The sequence below is a fragment of the Nycticebus coucang genome, chromosome 10 (assembly GCF_027406575.1).
Source record: "Nycticebus coucang isolate mNycCou1 chromosome 10, mNycCou1.pri, whole genome shotgun sequence".
NCBI classification, from domain to species: domain Eukaryota; kingdom Metazoa; phylum Chordata; class Mammalia; order Primates; family Lorisidae; genus Nycticebus; species Nycticebus coucang.
In genome coordinates, this window is record NC_069789.1 from 16,409,567 (window position 1) to 16,426,066 (window position 16,500).

The 16,500-nt window shown below is 47.6% G+C and overlaps 2 protein-coding genes across 4 annotated transcripts in view; one reads left to right on the plus strand and one right to left on the minus strand.

Annotated features, from left to right (window-relative positions):
• Positions 1 to 16,500, minus strand: part of CAPN9 (calpain 9) — a 274,380-nt gene that overhangs the window by 120,434 nt on the left and 137,446 nt on the right. The gene's annotated exons all lie outside the window — the stretch shown is intronic.
• The window catches only part of C10H1orf198 (chromosome 10 C1orf198 homolog), a 32,450-nt gene continuing 22,575 nt past the window's right edge, over positions 6,626 to 16,500 (plus strand). The window contains exons 1-3 of one of the 3 annotated variants that reach the window (XM_053606704.1): positions 6,626 to 6,780; positions 6,953 to 7,238; positions 7,626 to 7,884. In XM_053606704.1, the coding sequence (XP_053462679.1) occupies positions 7,156 to 7,238; positions 7,626 to 7,884 (342 nt within the window). In that variant the 5' untranslated portion in view covers positions 6,626 to 6,780; positions 6,953 to 7,155. Of the gene's footprint in view, positions 6,781 to 6,952; positions 7,239 to 7,459; positions 7,885 to 16,500 lie in introns of those variants that run through there. The other 2 variants (XM_053606702.1, XM_053606703.1) reach the window with 2 other exon arrangements.

Here is a 16,500-nt window from a genome sequence, read left to right on the forward strand (position 1 = left end):
CCTTTTTTACAAATGAAGGTTTGGGGCAGCCCCACATTAAGAGCTCTATCTGTGCCATTTTCCTGCCCAGGCGTCCACACTGCTTGCCACTTTATTCTGGCAATAAAGTATTTTTAAAATCATGTATGTACATTGCTTTTTCAGACATGCTGTTATTGTGCTAAACTACGGTGTAGCATAACCACCACTTTTACATGCACTGAGAAGCCACTAAATTTATGTGAGTTGCTTTATTTTGATATTTGTTTATTATGATGGTCTGGAACTGAATCTGAAATATCTCTGTGGTATGCCTGTACATTTTTATGGAGAGCTAATAATCTCAAAGGCTTTTCTAAATGTAAAAATTCAGGTGGGCAGAAGATGGATTTTAGCATTTTCCATAGAGCAGTTAAGCAGGTTGTCTTTGGTAAGAATGATGTAGGCAGGGAGAAGGGCCCAGTGTTATGCCTCATGTGGTCACGTTACTTTGCCCAGAGAAGTCGATTCTGTTCCAGGTTGTGCACACAGAGAGTGCCTCAAACCCAGTGTTACCTGACTTTGGGGACAGCCCATGATGTCTCTGGGAAACTCCCTGTGACTGGAAAAACAGCCCCAAATGTTTGACGCACACTTTCTGATGAGAGATGTGTAAAAGCATCTTCTCGTCTTCCCTTTCTGCCTCATCCCTTCTCTGAGCTGGTCATGAGCACCACCTTCCAGGCTCGCAGTGACTCCCCCAAGGAAACTGGGCAGCTCTCATCCACCACCCACTCTCGGGGGTGTGGGAGATACAGCAGAGAACAGTCCAGTTGCAGGACAGCATCTGGAATACCTGGGAACAGCCGTGGGCACGAATCACCATCCTCAGGGAGCCTGGCTGACACATGTGCTGAAAAACACTGGTTGCCAAGAGACTTCCCTCCCCAGACTGCCATCCATTTACCACAGTGCCTGGGATTTCACCAGCACATTTAGCAATGGCCTCACACAGTATCACAGCTGGTCCTGCAGCTGTACTAAGCAGGCTAGGACACTGGCCCCTGTGGTTTTTCTACTGTCCTGCAAGGTGTCTGCCGGGAGGATAATGGGCTCACAAATTATTTGTTTGGGACAGCCAATTCAGTCAACAGACATTTGTACCAAGATCCTACTTGTCATTCAGCTGTGAGTAGGCACTTTGGTGGGTGACAGGGAAAGAAGAAAGGAACTTTGGCTTTATCTTCATTGAAGGCGAAATAGCAAGGGACTCATGCGTAGGTAAACACGAGTATGACACGTGTCAAGAGGATGGAGGTTGGAGAAGGTGGAATCACCAGCATGTGCTGGAGAAGGGCTTCCACAGTCTCCCTCATTCTCACTTGACATACTGCCTTAGAACATGCGTATAGTTACTCCCATCTCAAAAATGAAGAAACTGAGGCTCAAGTGGGCACTTGGCACTTCATCCCTTTGGCCTACTTGTGTGCCCTGCAGCTGCCTGAGGACAGCGCCCCACTTCAGGATACACACTTCACTCAAGGCTTTTCTCAGGCCTTGACTCTCAGCCCTCAGTCCTCCCAGAGGTGACCCGAGGGTGACCTTCCTCCATGGGAGATAGCAGTTGAGTCAGCAAAGATCTCAGCCTTCCATTCTTTGCAGGGGACAATTATGAGATGCTTTTAACACAGTTTACTGAGGGCCTGGTGTGACTGAGCCCCAGGTGCCCGCCAAAGGTGACCAATTTGATGACACATGATTGACTGTTTTTTTCTACTTCCCATTCTCTCATTCCAGCTTCCCCAGATTACTTCTCAAATACATGACATACATCTTAGTCCTTGTCACAGGCTCTGCTTTTAGGGGAGCCCAAAAGAAGACAACTGGCTAAGGAACTCATTTAATGTCAGAGAAAGTTCTGACAATTAAGTTTTCGAACTTGTCCTAGAAAAAGAGCTTTCAAGGGTAGACTAGGTGCAGGCACTGGTGAATAGTTTCCCAAGGGGAATAATTCAAAAGTGACGACTGTAGTGGTATTCAGCAATGACAGACATGGCATTTTTTCTAGCGTGAGTTCACAAACTTAATTGTCTGACCTCAAATATATAGCTGGAAGTGGCTGATCCAGGACTTCAACAGCCCTGCAGTTTCTGCCTCCCACAAGAGCCCTCTGTGCCCTGTGTGGCCCTGTCTCCCTGGAGGGAAAGCTTCCCCAAAGTGCTGAGTTTTGGGTCAAACCTTAAAGGAAGTGATGGGCTTCACTGGCCTGGCGGGGAAGAAAGTGCTCTGGGCAGCATGAAAGTCTTGATTAAAGGCACAGAGGGGAGGTCCAGAAAGCTTTGAAAAGGATAGCAAGAGGCAGGTTCCTTGGACCTTGGCTGCACAGAGAGGACGGGTGGAGGCGACAGATGAAAGAATGGCTGTTCCTCTTACTCAAGTCTCCCACAACTCGAGTCACAAAGTGACATGATACCAACAACCTGAGAATAGGTAAGCACAAATGCCAAAGAAACAATATCAAATACATACTTCATCACTTCAAATGATAAAGTTAATTCTGCTGTATGACAGACATTGAAAGAGACACGAACAGTAGCATTTTCCCTGCTGATACTCTGTGAACAGTCTGGGCACAGACAGGAGGGCAAGATACTTACTCTGACCTCCAGAATTAACAAGTTCAGCTCAAGCAGGATATGGCAGATTTCAGGTAGAGGTTTACTCATCTTCCCCAAGACCCGCTGGCCTTGCTGTGTGTCTCTCTCAGATGTTTTGAATGGAGCTGACCCAGGAGGAGGAGCTGCAGGACATGCCCATTAGTCAAGATTCAGACGTGTGATGAGGATGCTGGTTATCACTTCCTGTGTTCAACTGTTACACTGAAAAATTAGCGCTGTGTTTGGAGGCGTTAATAAATTGTACCCAGAAACTCAATTTATTATTATCATTATTATTAATACATTCAGTGATTAACCTTGTGATTAGACGCATTAATCCAATATTACAAATTTAACAAAAGACCAAGGAACCCCTCCTCTGTAACCTCAGTGCATCACAAACTAGGAGGGACGACAGGGGACAATCTCAGGTGTTTCCCTCTGATGTCTCAGTTTCCTTCTCTGTAAAGAGGGAATTTATAATGCAACTATGGAAACTTCATTCATTCATAACTTACTCAACTGTCACTGAGTAAGGACAATCCCTCCCTCGAAATCAGGCATTATTGTTTACAACAGTAAACAAGACAGATAAGGTTTTCCCTATTGCGGAGTTTACTTTCCAGAGGGGGCCCAAGAACATGGCCCAGGAAAATAACTGAAATGGTGTTTGCGAAGGAAGAGCTCCACAGCTCAGGACACCAGAGGCACTTGTTGCAGTGTCTCCCTGCTTTCTAAGAAAAATGTTCCAGGAACTAATACCATGTTGTCTTAGTCCATTTTCTGCTGCTTAAAGCAGAATACCAGAAACTGGGTAATTTATAAAGAAAAGGAACTCATGTATTACAGTTACGGAGGCTAAGCAGTCCAAGGCTGAGGGACAGCATGTGGTAAGGGCCTTCATAGGACTCTCTGCTGAGTCCCAGGGTGGCCTGTGTGGCGCTGTCTCCCTGGAGGGAAAGCTTCCCCAGAGTGCTGAGAGCATCATGTGGGGAGGGTACTGAGCGTGCTAGCTCAGGTATCTCTTCCTTTTCTTAAACAGCTGCCAGCCCCATTCCCATGATAACTCATTAATTCATTAATCCATGAATGAATTAATCCATTTATGAGGGCAGAGCACTCATGAGCCAATCATCTCTTAAAGGACCCACCTCTCAATATTGCCACAATGGGGATTTAATTTCAGTACAAATGTTTTGGAGGACAAATAGTCAAACCATACCACATGTGAAAAGCTCGAGATTGCTTACATACACGAGGTGGAGCACGCCCAAGGCCCTGGAGAGCCGCTCTTGTATGGGATGTGGATCTTCCATTGCCAGCAGGCCTAGTGAAATAACTCTGTTCTCACACCCTTTTCATCTCTCCCCACAACACTTAACATAAAGCAGCAAATGCCTCAATGAAATGTAGATGAATAAATGACTGTTCTTTGGACCTCTGCAAGGTTTTACAGCATTTCAGTGAGAAACACTTTATTTTGTGAACAGTCTACTGGCTAAACCTAATTCACAAAGAAAGGCACACCACCTTCATCTACATTCTTGCTTACGATGCTATTATGAATTGAATGTTTGTGTTGAATGAATCGAATGAATTTGTGGGAACCCTACCCACCCCCCACCCACCCCCATGCAATGGTATTAGCAGATAAGGCCTGAGGGAGGTGGTTAGGAGTAGATGAGGTCATCAGGGTAGAGCCCTCATAAACGGGATTAGAGCCCTCCCCAGAGCCAAGAGAGCGTGAGGACCTAAAAGTTGGCAGTTTGCAACCCAAAAGAGGGCTCTCACCAGAACCTGATCTCAGACTCCAGAGTTATGGAAAATAAATGTTTTTGTTAAGCCACTCAGCTTACAGTACTTTTTAGAATAGCCCAAACAGCCTGAGACAGGTGCCTAGCATGAGAGCCATCCCTCACTATTCTACTTTATGCCTTAGTCTACGCAGACCCCTGCAGTGACATACTGTAAACTGGGTGGCTTGCGAACAGGACTTTATTTCTCACAGATCTAGAAGCTGAGAAGTTTGAGGTCAAGGCCCCAGCAGATTCAGTGTCTAGTGAGGGCCTGCTTTCTGATTCATAGACAGGGGCCTCTGATGGCCCCTCCCTGCAGCATCTCCACCTAGTGGGAGGGGTGAATGAGCACCCTTGGGTCTCTTCTGAGGGCGTTATCCTATGCGTGGGGGATCTGCCCTCCCGACCTAAATATCTCCTAAAAGGCCTCAACTCCTAATACCATTAGCTTACCAGTTAGGATTTTCAACATAAATTTTGGGGGGACATAAATATTCAACTAATTCTATAGTTGGAGTTTGGCTATTTTTATTTCCTCCTAGAGTAGATACAGACATGGATAATAGATAAAATGTTTCTAATTTCAGCCAAATCATCTGTCAGAGCTGTTTAATTCCTCCCAGTTCTTTTTATAATCTGCAAGAATTTTTCTTTTATCATCCAGATCATGAACTTTTCATACTTCAGCCAGTATTCCTGAATTATCACACACATGCTATTTTGGAAACTTCTCTGGCAATGAATTATACTTAACCCAAAACACTTAATGGGGTTGTGCTTTTTCGAAAACAACAATTATATTTGTTCCATTCTTGAGATACTTTACTAAGAAGATGTTCCAGCTTCATCCATGTAAACATGAAAGAGGTAAATTCTCCATCTTTCTTTAAGGCTGCATAATATTCCTTGGGGCTTTCACATGAAAGCTATAACCCAGTTACAACCTAACAATAGGGGGAAGTGGGAAAGGGAGGGGAGGGAGGGGGGTGGTGGGTAAAGGGAGGGGGATTGGTGGGATTATACCTGCGGTGCATCTTACAGGGGTATTTGCGAAACTTGGTAAATGTAGAATGTAAATGTCTTGGCACAGTAACTGAGATAATGCCAGGAAGGCTATGTTAACCATTGTGATGAAATGTGTCAAATGGTCTATGAAGCGAGTGTATGATGCCCCATGATCATATCAATGTACACAGCTATGATTTAATAAAAAAATAAAAAATAAAAAAACAATTATATTTGCACTGCTTTGAAAACAAGCGTGGAACCAACTTTCTAATGACACAGAATCCTTCCTGTGAATTTCAAAGCAAACTTGGTGATGTTAATTAAATTTCAATACTACATCTTTAAAATCACCCATATTATTAAATGAGGATTAGAGGGGAGAACTGAGAGGGATTCGGGTTAGTGTATAGAGCCTGTACAGCATCAGTCTAAACAGAGAACAACACCCAAAAAACTCCTCTCAGGCTTTTGTGGCTTTATAAATAATCCTTCACTTACTGTGCACCCCAGTTATTATCTGGTGGTTCCTGCTTTTTCCTGCTTCAACATATTATGCTGATAACACTGTTGATAATAATATCTTTTACTGTAGAGCTTACCACATTCATAACATTCCAAAATTATTCTTAGGATTTCAGGGCTGGAAGATGATAAGGTCATCTCGCATTTCAAATACAACTTCTCAAGTTATTTCTGTTTGTGTTCAGAATAGTCCAGGCAAAACCACTAAGGGAACACCGGGGTGGGGGAATAGCAGGGGTCTGGAACACACTTCAAAATTACAAACCCCCGACTGTCGCGATGTCTCTTTTCTGCCTGAGTATGAAAACTTTTCTGCTCCCCTTCAGTTCGCTCGCAAACATAGAGCTGCCAAGAGTTCTTGTGATTTCTGAGATTCCAGTAAAAGTCTTTACCTTTCTTTTTGTTAAGAGTCAAATGGAGGGACCCGCCCAAATAGAATGTCCCACCCAGGAAAGTGGCAGTGTGTCAACCCCTACCCTCTGGACCCTTTAAATTTCCATACCCCTTAACCCGCGGGCTGACTTCCTTCCAGAGCTTAGCTCGCCCTCCATACCCCTTAACCCGAGGGCTGACTTCCTTCCAGAGCTCAGCTCGCGCTCCATCCCCCTTCACCCGCGCGCTGATTTCCTTCCAGAGCTCAGCTTGCCCGCCCTGGGGAGGAAATAAAGGCCAACGTTACCCGCACACAACCTGGACTCCGGTTCCTTTCATTTCACATTTCGGAATAATCTTTTATTTTCGGTCTTTGATCTCTCACTCAATTTTGAAGCCTCAGAGAATGCAAAGGCCGCTCTGGTTTGGGGAAAACCTCTTCATGTGCAGCAGCAAACAGGATACAGGTGCGCGCGGTAGGCCGGTCCCTAAGCCTGTCCTGCTGCTGCGAACTCCTTCTATTAGAGAAGGGGGTATGTGCTACTTGCTACTGCGTTCACTCTCCCCGTCCCTTTAGGAACGGTGGTGAATTAATTTTCTTCGAGCACGTCACGCCCAGCCCTAGTCTGGTCTGTCCAGGTCGCCCGCGGTCCCCTCGCTGCCCTGCACCCACCAGTTGTCCACCAGCTCCCTGCGCCAGGACCCGGCATCCTGACAGCTCCAAGGAAGCCAAGGTGCCTCACCAGGGAAAAGGGCAGGAGAGAAGTGAGGCATCCGGGGCTCACCTCAGCACCTTGGAGGGGGAAAAAGTTCCCTTTGTCAAGCAGTGACCACATGGCGCTATGGCGGTCGCCACTGGGACTGAACCGCAGCAGCCTTCCCAGACCGCCGGGCGCACACTAGGAGAAAGGCGGGCCACCGAAAAGTGCGAGCACCGCGGGAACCCCCAGGAGAGCTGAGGAGGAGGCGAGGGGAGGGGGTCCTGGGGCTGGGGCGCGGAGGACCAGTTCCAGGATTCAGCGGAACCCTGGCGAGGTTCCTCCGGGCTAGGTTCCCCTGCGGGGGCCGCCAGGGGCGGGGCTCCCGGAGTTAGGTGGGGCAGGGGCAGTGCTCTTGGGAGGTGGACGCGCGGGCGGGCAGGGGGCGGGGCGCGGGCGGGCGCAGCGCGGGGCGGGGCGCGGGCGGGCAGGGGGCGGGGCGGAGGCGGGGCGGGGCGGGAGGCGGCGGGCAGGCCGGGCATGGCGTCCATGGCGGCGGCGATCGCGGCCTCGCGCTCGGCGGTCATGAGCGGGAACCGGCCTCTGGACGACAGGGAGCGGAAGCGCTTCACCTACTTCTCGTCGCTGAGTCCCATGGCCAGGAAGATCATGCAGGACAAGGAGAAGATCCGCGAGAAGTACGGGCCCGAGTGGGCGCGGCTGCCGCCCGCGCAGCAGGACGAGATCATCGACCGGTGCCTGCTGGGGCCCGGCGCGCCGGCGTCCCAAGACCCCGGGGACCCCGAGGAGCTGGCGCGCTTCCCCGGCCTGCGCGGGCCCACCGGCCAGAAGGTGGTGCGCTTCGGGGACGAGGTAGGTGCGGGTCGAGCCGGGGATCCTCCTACCTTCCCTGGCGCCCGTGCTGTGCGAGGCCGGGTGGGCAACTGTCCGCGAGTGGCCGCCCCAGGCGACCATGGTTTGTTAGGAGCTGGAAAAAAAAAGGCAGGGACGGGAGTGGGTGGGTGCGAGGGGCGTCCCAGAGTCGAAGGTCGGGGGACCGGAGGCTCCTTCCGGGGAGTTTGTTAAGAATCACCAAGAGGTGGGGTCTTAAAAACCTCTGTTTACAACCTGCCCCGCCGGGATCCAGATTCTTTGGCAAGAGCTGAAGGCAGCTTGTCTTAAGCGAGGCCGACCGAAGTGGAAACAGAAGCAATTCAATTTTAAGCCAGACCAACCTGAGTTTTTTAGTTCTGCTCTGCCACTTAGGAACTGTGTGGCCCTGGGTGACTGACATATTAGCGCCTCAGTTTCCACCGTGTGGAAACGAGGCAGCAGTTCTCACCGCATGCCTGCCCGCGAAGGCGCTTGGCACACCACGCACCCCAATATTTGTAATAAGCTGTATAGCGAAGCCCTAACTGCCAAGCCAGGTAAGAAGAAGGAAGGCACCCTCCACGATTAGGAAGCGCAGCCGGTCAGTCACGCCCGAGGTGTTTCCCCAGTGGGCGAAACGTATGTGTATGACTTGGTGGTGGTGAGCATGATGACCCTGTTTTCTACCAAAACTAAACTAAACTAAACTAAGTTTAGATGAGTTCTAGGCTACATATAAGGGCATTATCTGGGTCTCAGGTCTTGAGACAGCTCCTGGACTCTCAAGGGTTAGCGTTGTGAAGGCAGGAAACGCCACATGACCCAACTCAGTCACAAAGGGACAGAAACTCCGGCTTCTTTTTCTTGGACATGTGTTTAACTGAAACCTGTTTGGTGCCTTGAGAATTTGCTCTTTGACCTTTCAAACCCAACTTTTGCCACTAGGGGCAAAGTCAAAAGGAGCTAAAAGTACAAAAAAGAAGCCTGCTGGCTATTAAGGCTATTGTTGGACCAGAGGGAGGAGGAGCTGGGAGAGTTTTTCCAAGAAAGTTGTGGATTGTGGAAGGAATTCAAGTTAAAAGAAGGAAGGTTAAATGAGATTTTCAAGCTGAGCTGTGTGGAGACATTTATTAATTCAAAATATTTGTGGTCATAAACTCACTTTAATGTTAGGAAAGTCTGAAAAGACTAACATGACATTGCTGTATTCTGATGGAATTAAAAGGAAATTCTGCATTGGACTTCAAACTTTGTGGGGTTTGCCAGGAAAAACAAGGGAGTGGTAACCAACAGAAAGGAAAATATAGGTTTTAAAATGTATTTCTAGAGCTGAGTTTCCATCAGAAAATATGCATCTCTATAAAGGTGTGTGCAGTGTTTGTGCTCAGCTTTGGGTGATGAAAAAGCAGGCATTAGCCTTTTAGGAGAGTTATGAATAAGTAAACAGGGGCAGTAAGTCCCTGAGGACTTACACATGCTGGAGAGTGAGTGTCATTCTTCCTTAGTTTGGTGTCCCACGGAGCATATCTACACACCTGCTCATCATCAGAAGCCCAGGCCCTGTACCAGCCCAGCGCCACTGACAAGGAAAGATGTGGCCAAGTTAAAAAATTTATACTCTTAACTTCATAGCTGGTGCCAGACTGAGCAGTTTCCGAATCTGTAAATCCAGTGTGATTTAAAAGCCAGGGGAACTACCATGCTCGGGTACCTGTACATCCTTCCAGGAGCAAACTAGCCCTGTTTTTCAGAATTGAACCTCAATTTGCAGAATAGGTTGAGAGCATGACTCACCTCAGCGTGGATGGCAGAGGGGCAGAGAGACCCTGAATTTTAAGAGAGGTAATAGGAATGTGGCACAGGTGCATTTGTGCCTGCATTGAGGGTATGGGTCAATGGCACTAAGGAGGTGAAATTCCCTTGGAGAGGGTGAGAGGTTGGCACCAAAGTGGAGTCCTATTGTTGCCCCCAGGAGATCAATCACGAAGGAGGGTCAGCTTCTGGGCACAAGGAACACTGGATAAGGACAGGGTAGGGGATGATCCCCAAACAGGCTGCAGAATAGACCCCTTCCAATCCTTTGTCCTAAAGGATTATAACTAGGTTGAGTGGGGCCTTCTGTCCCTTCCCATTTGATCTGTCCTCTGATGTGGTCCTAGGGACCTCCACAGCCCTTTCGGTGCCCTGAGGCTTCTACATCTCCCCTATTTCCAGTAGTGCTTTTGTATCCCACACAGCAAGAAGTTGAACCAGAGCTTGCAAAGATAGCCTCCAAATGTGGTGAATATCTTCTAGACCTTTTTATGTATTGTAGGAATGAATAGTTGATTATATGATGGTGATTGCAGATGACCACACCAGAGTTGCCTGTGCATTGGACAGGTACAGTGACATGCCATCTGTTTGTTTTTATCTTGGTCCTCTGGGCCCAGGTCCTAGTTGCCCTTTGCCTTGGTAACTTAACCAGGTCCTTTGTACAGAAGAGGTCCCTGCCTTTGAGTTATGAAGCTGTGAAGGGACATAATCAGTTTTTTCAGTTCTTACCTCCCTGGGGATCAAACGAGCAAATATTTCTCAAAGCCTATTACATTAGAAAGGAGAGGTGTTCTAGCCAAAGGTGTTGAGGCCTGTAGTCTTCCCTGGTTCCTTTAAAAGTCCCCCTGTGCAGGGTACTGATGACAATCCCCCTGCATAAGTCTGATCTCAGCAGAAAAGTACAGAAGTACAGCTGCAGCTAGAGCCACCAGCCCCTTCCCACGGCCACACCATGACTTCCTCACTCCCCTTTTGTGGAGAATCTGGAGCAGCGGTTCTCAACCTGTGGGTCGCGACCCCTTTGTAACAATGAAAATACACCCTGCATATCAGATATTTACACAATTCATAACAGTAGCAAAATTACAGTTATGAAGTAGCAACGAAAATAATTTTATGTTTGGGGGTCACCACAACATGAGGAACTGTATTAAAGGGTCGTGGCATTAGGAGGGTTGAGAACCACTGGTCTGGAGGAATAGCCTATCAGGCAGCAAAGGGAGAGGAGCCACTCCTGCCCAAGACCTGGACTCCAGTCCTGGCTGTGCCAAAAGCAGGGGATTGCCCCCCTTCAGGGGTATTTTACTCTCTTCAAAGTCAGGGGCAGAGCCAGTGGCTGACAGGGTTTCTTTCAAGCTTGCTGGCCTTCCTTGGAGCAGGCACAAACATTGGGGATGTGCTCTTTGACTCAGATATTTTGGTAAGAACATTAAGGTGTGTTTGCAAATGGATACCGGGCTTCCTCACTGCCCTGCTCTTCCTCCAGTAGTGAGGTTTTGGGAATGGCTTACTTTGGAAGGGAAAAGGTTTGATTTTTAAAAGAGCTCAGGGATCACCCTGTCTGCCTGTACTGCTTCCTGGTATCAGTTGGGGGTGGGGACTCAGCTCAGAATTGTTAGGAATGTGTTGCCCCAAACCCTCAACCTCCTTCCCTTGTAGCAGGATCTGAGTACACTGGTGGGAGCTGCAGAGCTGCAATCTTGTGTCTAGAGGGCCGGAGGGCAGTGGTGTCGGTGCTTCCCATCCTCGCAGACACGCTTGCCACTTCCTCCTCTCCATAACATGAGTAGAGCTAGGCAGGAGTTCCTTTACATATGCCAGTCCTCAGGACCCGGACCTGGGTTTTCTATGTGGCAGAATGTGTTGTTCTAAGACCCTGGATTCAGACAGCTCTGCCCCTTCTTTAGCAGCTTAGAGTGACCAGCTGCTGTGAAAAGTGTCCCTCCAGTGCCTGCACTCCTCCCCTCCTACAGGTACCGGGAGACTTGCCAGCTGCCCTCTTACTCTTCTTGACCTTCACCTCCTTTTCTAAGGCCAAGCCATGGCCTCCCTGACTCCCAGACACCTGCTCTATTGCCTGGTGCGTCCTAGGGCAGGTGGCGTTCCCACCAGGGTGCTGAAGGCCTCCCTAGGTGCTTAGGTGTGGAGTACCTGCACTTAGTAGAGGGCAGAGCCGCTGCACTTCGGTGCCTCCAGGGTCATCTAGAAAGGGCCTGCCTTACCCCTCCCTTCTTAGGGGTCCACCTGCCAACCTGATGTCCTGTATGCTGGCCAGCCTAAATACATTTTTTTTTTTTTTTTAGAGACAGAGTCTCACTTTATCACCCTTGGTAGAGTGCTGTGGCGTCACATAGCTCACAGCAACCTCCAACTCCTGGGCTTAGGCGATTCTCTTGCCTCAACCTCCCCAGTGGCTGGGACTACAGGCGCCCACCACAACGTCTGGCTATTTTTTGTTGTTGTTGCAGTTTGGCCGGGGTCGGGTTTGAACCCGCTACCCTCGGTATATGGGGCCGGCGCCCCACTCAATGCTAAATACTTTCTCTTAAAAATAAACTAATCATGATAAAAGTTTTGCCTGTACATCATTGTTAAAAGTTATAAACCATACAGAAATGGGCATTATAAAACAGTTGGTAGAATGGCCTCAGAACTTCCCCAAGCATTAAGCCTTTGTCAGGTTTGAGTTTGCCTAGCTGTGCGGCTTCTTGACCTGTGATATGTGAGGGCTCCTTGTCCCTTCCACTTTGGCAGCTTGGCCTTTTTCTAGTCTTTGTTTTTTTTTTTTTTTTTGTAGAGACAGAGTCTCACTGTACCGCCTTTGGGTAGAGTGCCGTGGCGTCACACGGCTCACAGCAACCTCCAACTCCTGGGCTTAAGGTGATTCTCTTGCCTCAGCCTCCCAAGTAGCTGGGACTACAGGCACCCGCCACAACGCCCGGCTATTTTTTGGTTGCAGTTTGGCCGGGGCTGGATTTGAACCCGCCACCCTCGGCATATGGGGCCGGCGCCCTACTCACTGAGCCACAGGTGCCGCCCTAGTCTTTGTTAAAAAAAAAAAAAAAAAAAAAGAAGGAATTTGGGAATTGCTGTCTTAGTATTTTGGACTTGTTAAGGAAGGCAGAACGTATGCTCATGGCTCCTGCCTTCTGCCAGGCACATCCGTGAGTGTTTGCTTTCCATGCCTCTCTACTCTGGCTCTGCACGTTGTCGCTGGGCAGAAGGTGGGGAGTGGCCTTTCTCTAGCTCTAGTTCTTCAGGCTGAGAAGTGGAGGCTGCTGGGCCTGTCCGGCAAGCTTCGCCTTTCCCATTGATGGCTCTCTGCCTGCTGCTCTGGGACATAAGGTAGCAGTACTGGCCTCTCCTCCCCAGGCACCCCTGTCACCTCACTCCTATGGGAGGGTGGCCCAGCAGCAGCCAGAGAACAGGTTTAGCAATCCAAAAAAATGATTCGCTCACCTCGATGTAGGGAGGGAGGATGGAAAGCTGGATGGATGACAGGTTTGGAGTCATCTTTTAATTGGCAAGAGTTACTTTTACACTCTACGCAAGAGATTCCCATGCGATTGAAAAAAATATTCATTTCTCCTAAATGATTCCCTGCAGGCCATACCTGTTTGGACTGCTGGCCTATTTTCTGTTCATTTCCTTAGAACTCAGTCCTCCTACTCTGTATGCTGTTTCAGTGACCACACTGACACTGAGGTTTTGTTTCTGCTGTGATCCATGGACGCCTGAGTTTCTGAATTTGTATTCATGGTGGAATGCGCCCTGCAGTTAAATCATAACTGTTTTTCTGTCTTTGGAACTGCAGTTCTGTTTTTCCAGTTATGGAAACCCCCTTATCTCAGCAGAGTTAAAAATATTACAAGTCATTGATTCTGAAAATGTGTAAATAATAGTTCCTAAGAATATGCAGTTGGTAAAAAAAGAACATGTTTTAATCATTCTTCTTCCTTACCCCCCCCCCTTTTTAAAATAGACTTAAATTTTAAAGAATAGTTTTAGGTTCACAACAAAACTGAACCCAAGTACAGAGTTGCCCTCCCTGCAACATCTCCTCTGCCGGCCTGCAGGCCAGAGTGGTCCATTTGTTACAAGTGATGGACCTACATTGACACATCATCACCACCCGGAGCCTACCAACAGGTTACAGTAGGGTTCACTCTCCGTGTGGTGCATTCCATGGATCTTGACAAATGTGTAATGACATATGTCCACCAATGTAGTCTCAGAATCGTTTCTTTTTTTTTTTTTCATTCTTTGAATGTTTATTAGAACTTGCCTGTAAAACCATCTGTCTTTTCTTTTCTTTTTTTTTTTTTATTATTATTAAATCATAGCTGTGTACATTAATGCAATCATGGGGCGCCAAACACTGGTTTTATAAACAGTTTGATACATTTTCATCACACTGGTTAACATAGCCTTCCTGGCATTTTCTTAGTTATTGTGTTAAGACATTTATATTCTACATTTACTAAGTTTCACATGTACCCTTGTAAAATGCACCACAGGTGTAATCCCACCTATCACCCTCCCTCCGCCTGTCCTCCCCCTCCCTCCCCTCCCTCTCCCCCTTTCCATATTCTTAGGTTATAACTGGGTTACAGCTTTCATGTGAAAGCCATACATTAGTTTCATAGAAGGGCTGAGTACATTGGGTGAGAATCGTTTCATTGCCCTAAAAGTCCTCTGTGTCCCATTTATTCCTCCCTCCACCTTCTGCAACCACTGATCTGTTTACTGTCTCTATAGTTTTGCCTTTTCTAGAATGTCATATAGTTGGACCCATATAGTATGTAGCCTTTTCAGAATGGGTGCTTTCACTTAGTAATAACATTTAAGGTTCCACCATGTCTTTACGTGGCTGATGTCTTTTCATTGCTGAATAACAGTCCCTTGCCTGGACATACCATGGTTTATCCATTTACATACTGAAAGATAGCTCGGTTGCTTCCAAGTTTGGGCAGTTATGATTAAAGCTGCTAAAAACAGCTGTGTGTGAATTTTTTTGTGTAGACCCGTGTTTTCAGTTCATCTGGGTGAGTACCAAGGAGTACAGTCACCCGTAACACATTCGTTTATGGAGACGTGAGTACAGCAGAAACATAGCTGGATTTGTGAATATAGCCTGGATGAGCTGCAGACTGACACTAAACATCTCACCAGGAACAGTGTGCTTCCTGGCCAAGAGGCCCAGGCCACCTCCCAGGGATGACACTGTCATCAATCTGAGGGACTCTTTATCCCCCTCTCACATGCTCTGCTGTTTGAGTCTTCTTTCTTTAAGTTATAGCATTTCTTAGTATTTCTTACCTGTGAGCCAGGATCCTACTGGCTGTCTACCAGAAACTCCCCTAATTTAGGGACTTCAGGAGTACGGTGACAGTTTGTGGCTCTAGTGTGCATGTTGAAGAGTTCTAGGATCCTGATGTAGCTTCAGAATCAGCCCAGAAAAAACTGAACCTATTTCTGGGGAGCTTAGTTGTTAGGATCCTTATCTTTAGAAACTCAGTACTCCAGATAGGAGGTGGCATTTAACAGACCCCACACCCATATGACTCTACCCAATGAAAGTGTTTGCTGTTTTTAGTAGCATCATTATTGTAGTTATGAAGCATTGTAATTAGAAGTGCAGTTGCAGCAGTTTTATATATAATTTTTGAATTCCAAGAAGAACAAAAGAAGCCTTTCAGTGGTATCTTTTTTTTTTTTTTTTTGAGACAGAGTCTCACTCCATCACCTTCAGTAGAGTGCAATGGCATCACAGCTCACAGCAACCTCCAACTCTTGGGCTTAAGCGATTCTCTTGCCTCAGCCTCCCAAGTAGCTGGGACCACAGGTGCCCGCCACAATGCCCAGCTACTTTTGTTGCAGTTGCCACTGCTGTTTTAGCTGGCCAGGGCCAGGTACCCGCTACCTTCGGTATATGGGGCTGGCGGCCTATCCATTGAGCCACAGACGCTGCCCTCAGTGGTGTCTTGTTATGTTGGAAACTTGCAGCCTGTTAGGAGGCTGCTAATTTGCACTGGTTAGTTAAGTTGCTGTGCAGAATCATGGTTTTACCTGTACCAAAGTTGGCCTTGGGCTCTTGTGAGAACAACCTGACCTGGTGCTGGTTTACTAGGAGAGCACCTGCAGTCTTCATCAAGGGTGCTTTTGCACATAGTGTGGCCTGCGTGGAGGTGGGCAGACAGGTGTGGATCCCTGAGCACCAGGAGAGAGCTTATTTCACTAAGTGCAGTGTCTCCACACTTCATCTACATGGTAGTGTGTTTCAGAATTTCCTTCCTTTTTTTTTTTTTTTTGTAAAGACAGAGTCTCACTTTATGGCCCTCTGTAGAGTGCCGTGGCCTCACACAGCTCACAGCAACCTCCAACTCCTGGGCTTAAGCGATTCTCTTGCCTCAGCCTCCCGACTAGCTGGGACCACAGGCGCCTGCCACAACGCCCGGCTATTTTTTGGCTGCAGTTTGGCCGGGGCCGGGTTTGAACCCGCCACCCTCGGCATATGGGGCCGGCGACCTACCGAATTCCATTGTATGTATATTCCACATTTTCTTTATCCATTCATCTGTTAGTGGATGGATTGCTTCTACTTTTTGGCTATTTCGAATAGTGCAGCTATCTATGAACACTGGCATGTAAATATCCCTTTGAGTTCTTGCTTTTAGTTCCTTTGGCTATAAACCTAGGGATGAAATTGCTATATCAAATGTTAATTTTTTGTTTAATTTTCTTTTTTCCTTTTTTGCTAGATCATCCAGGCCAGTCTCAAACTCCTGGGCTCAAGCAGGA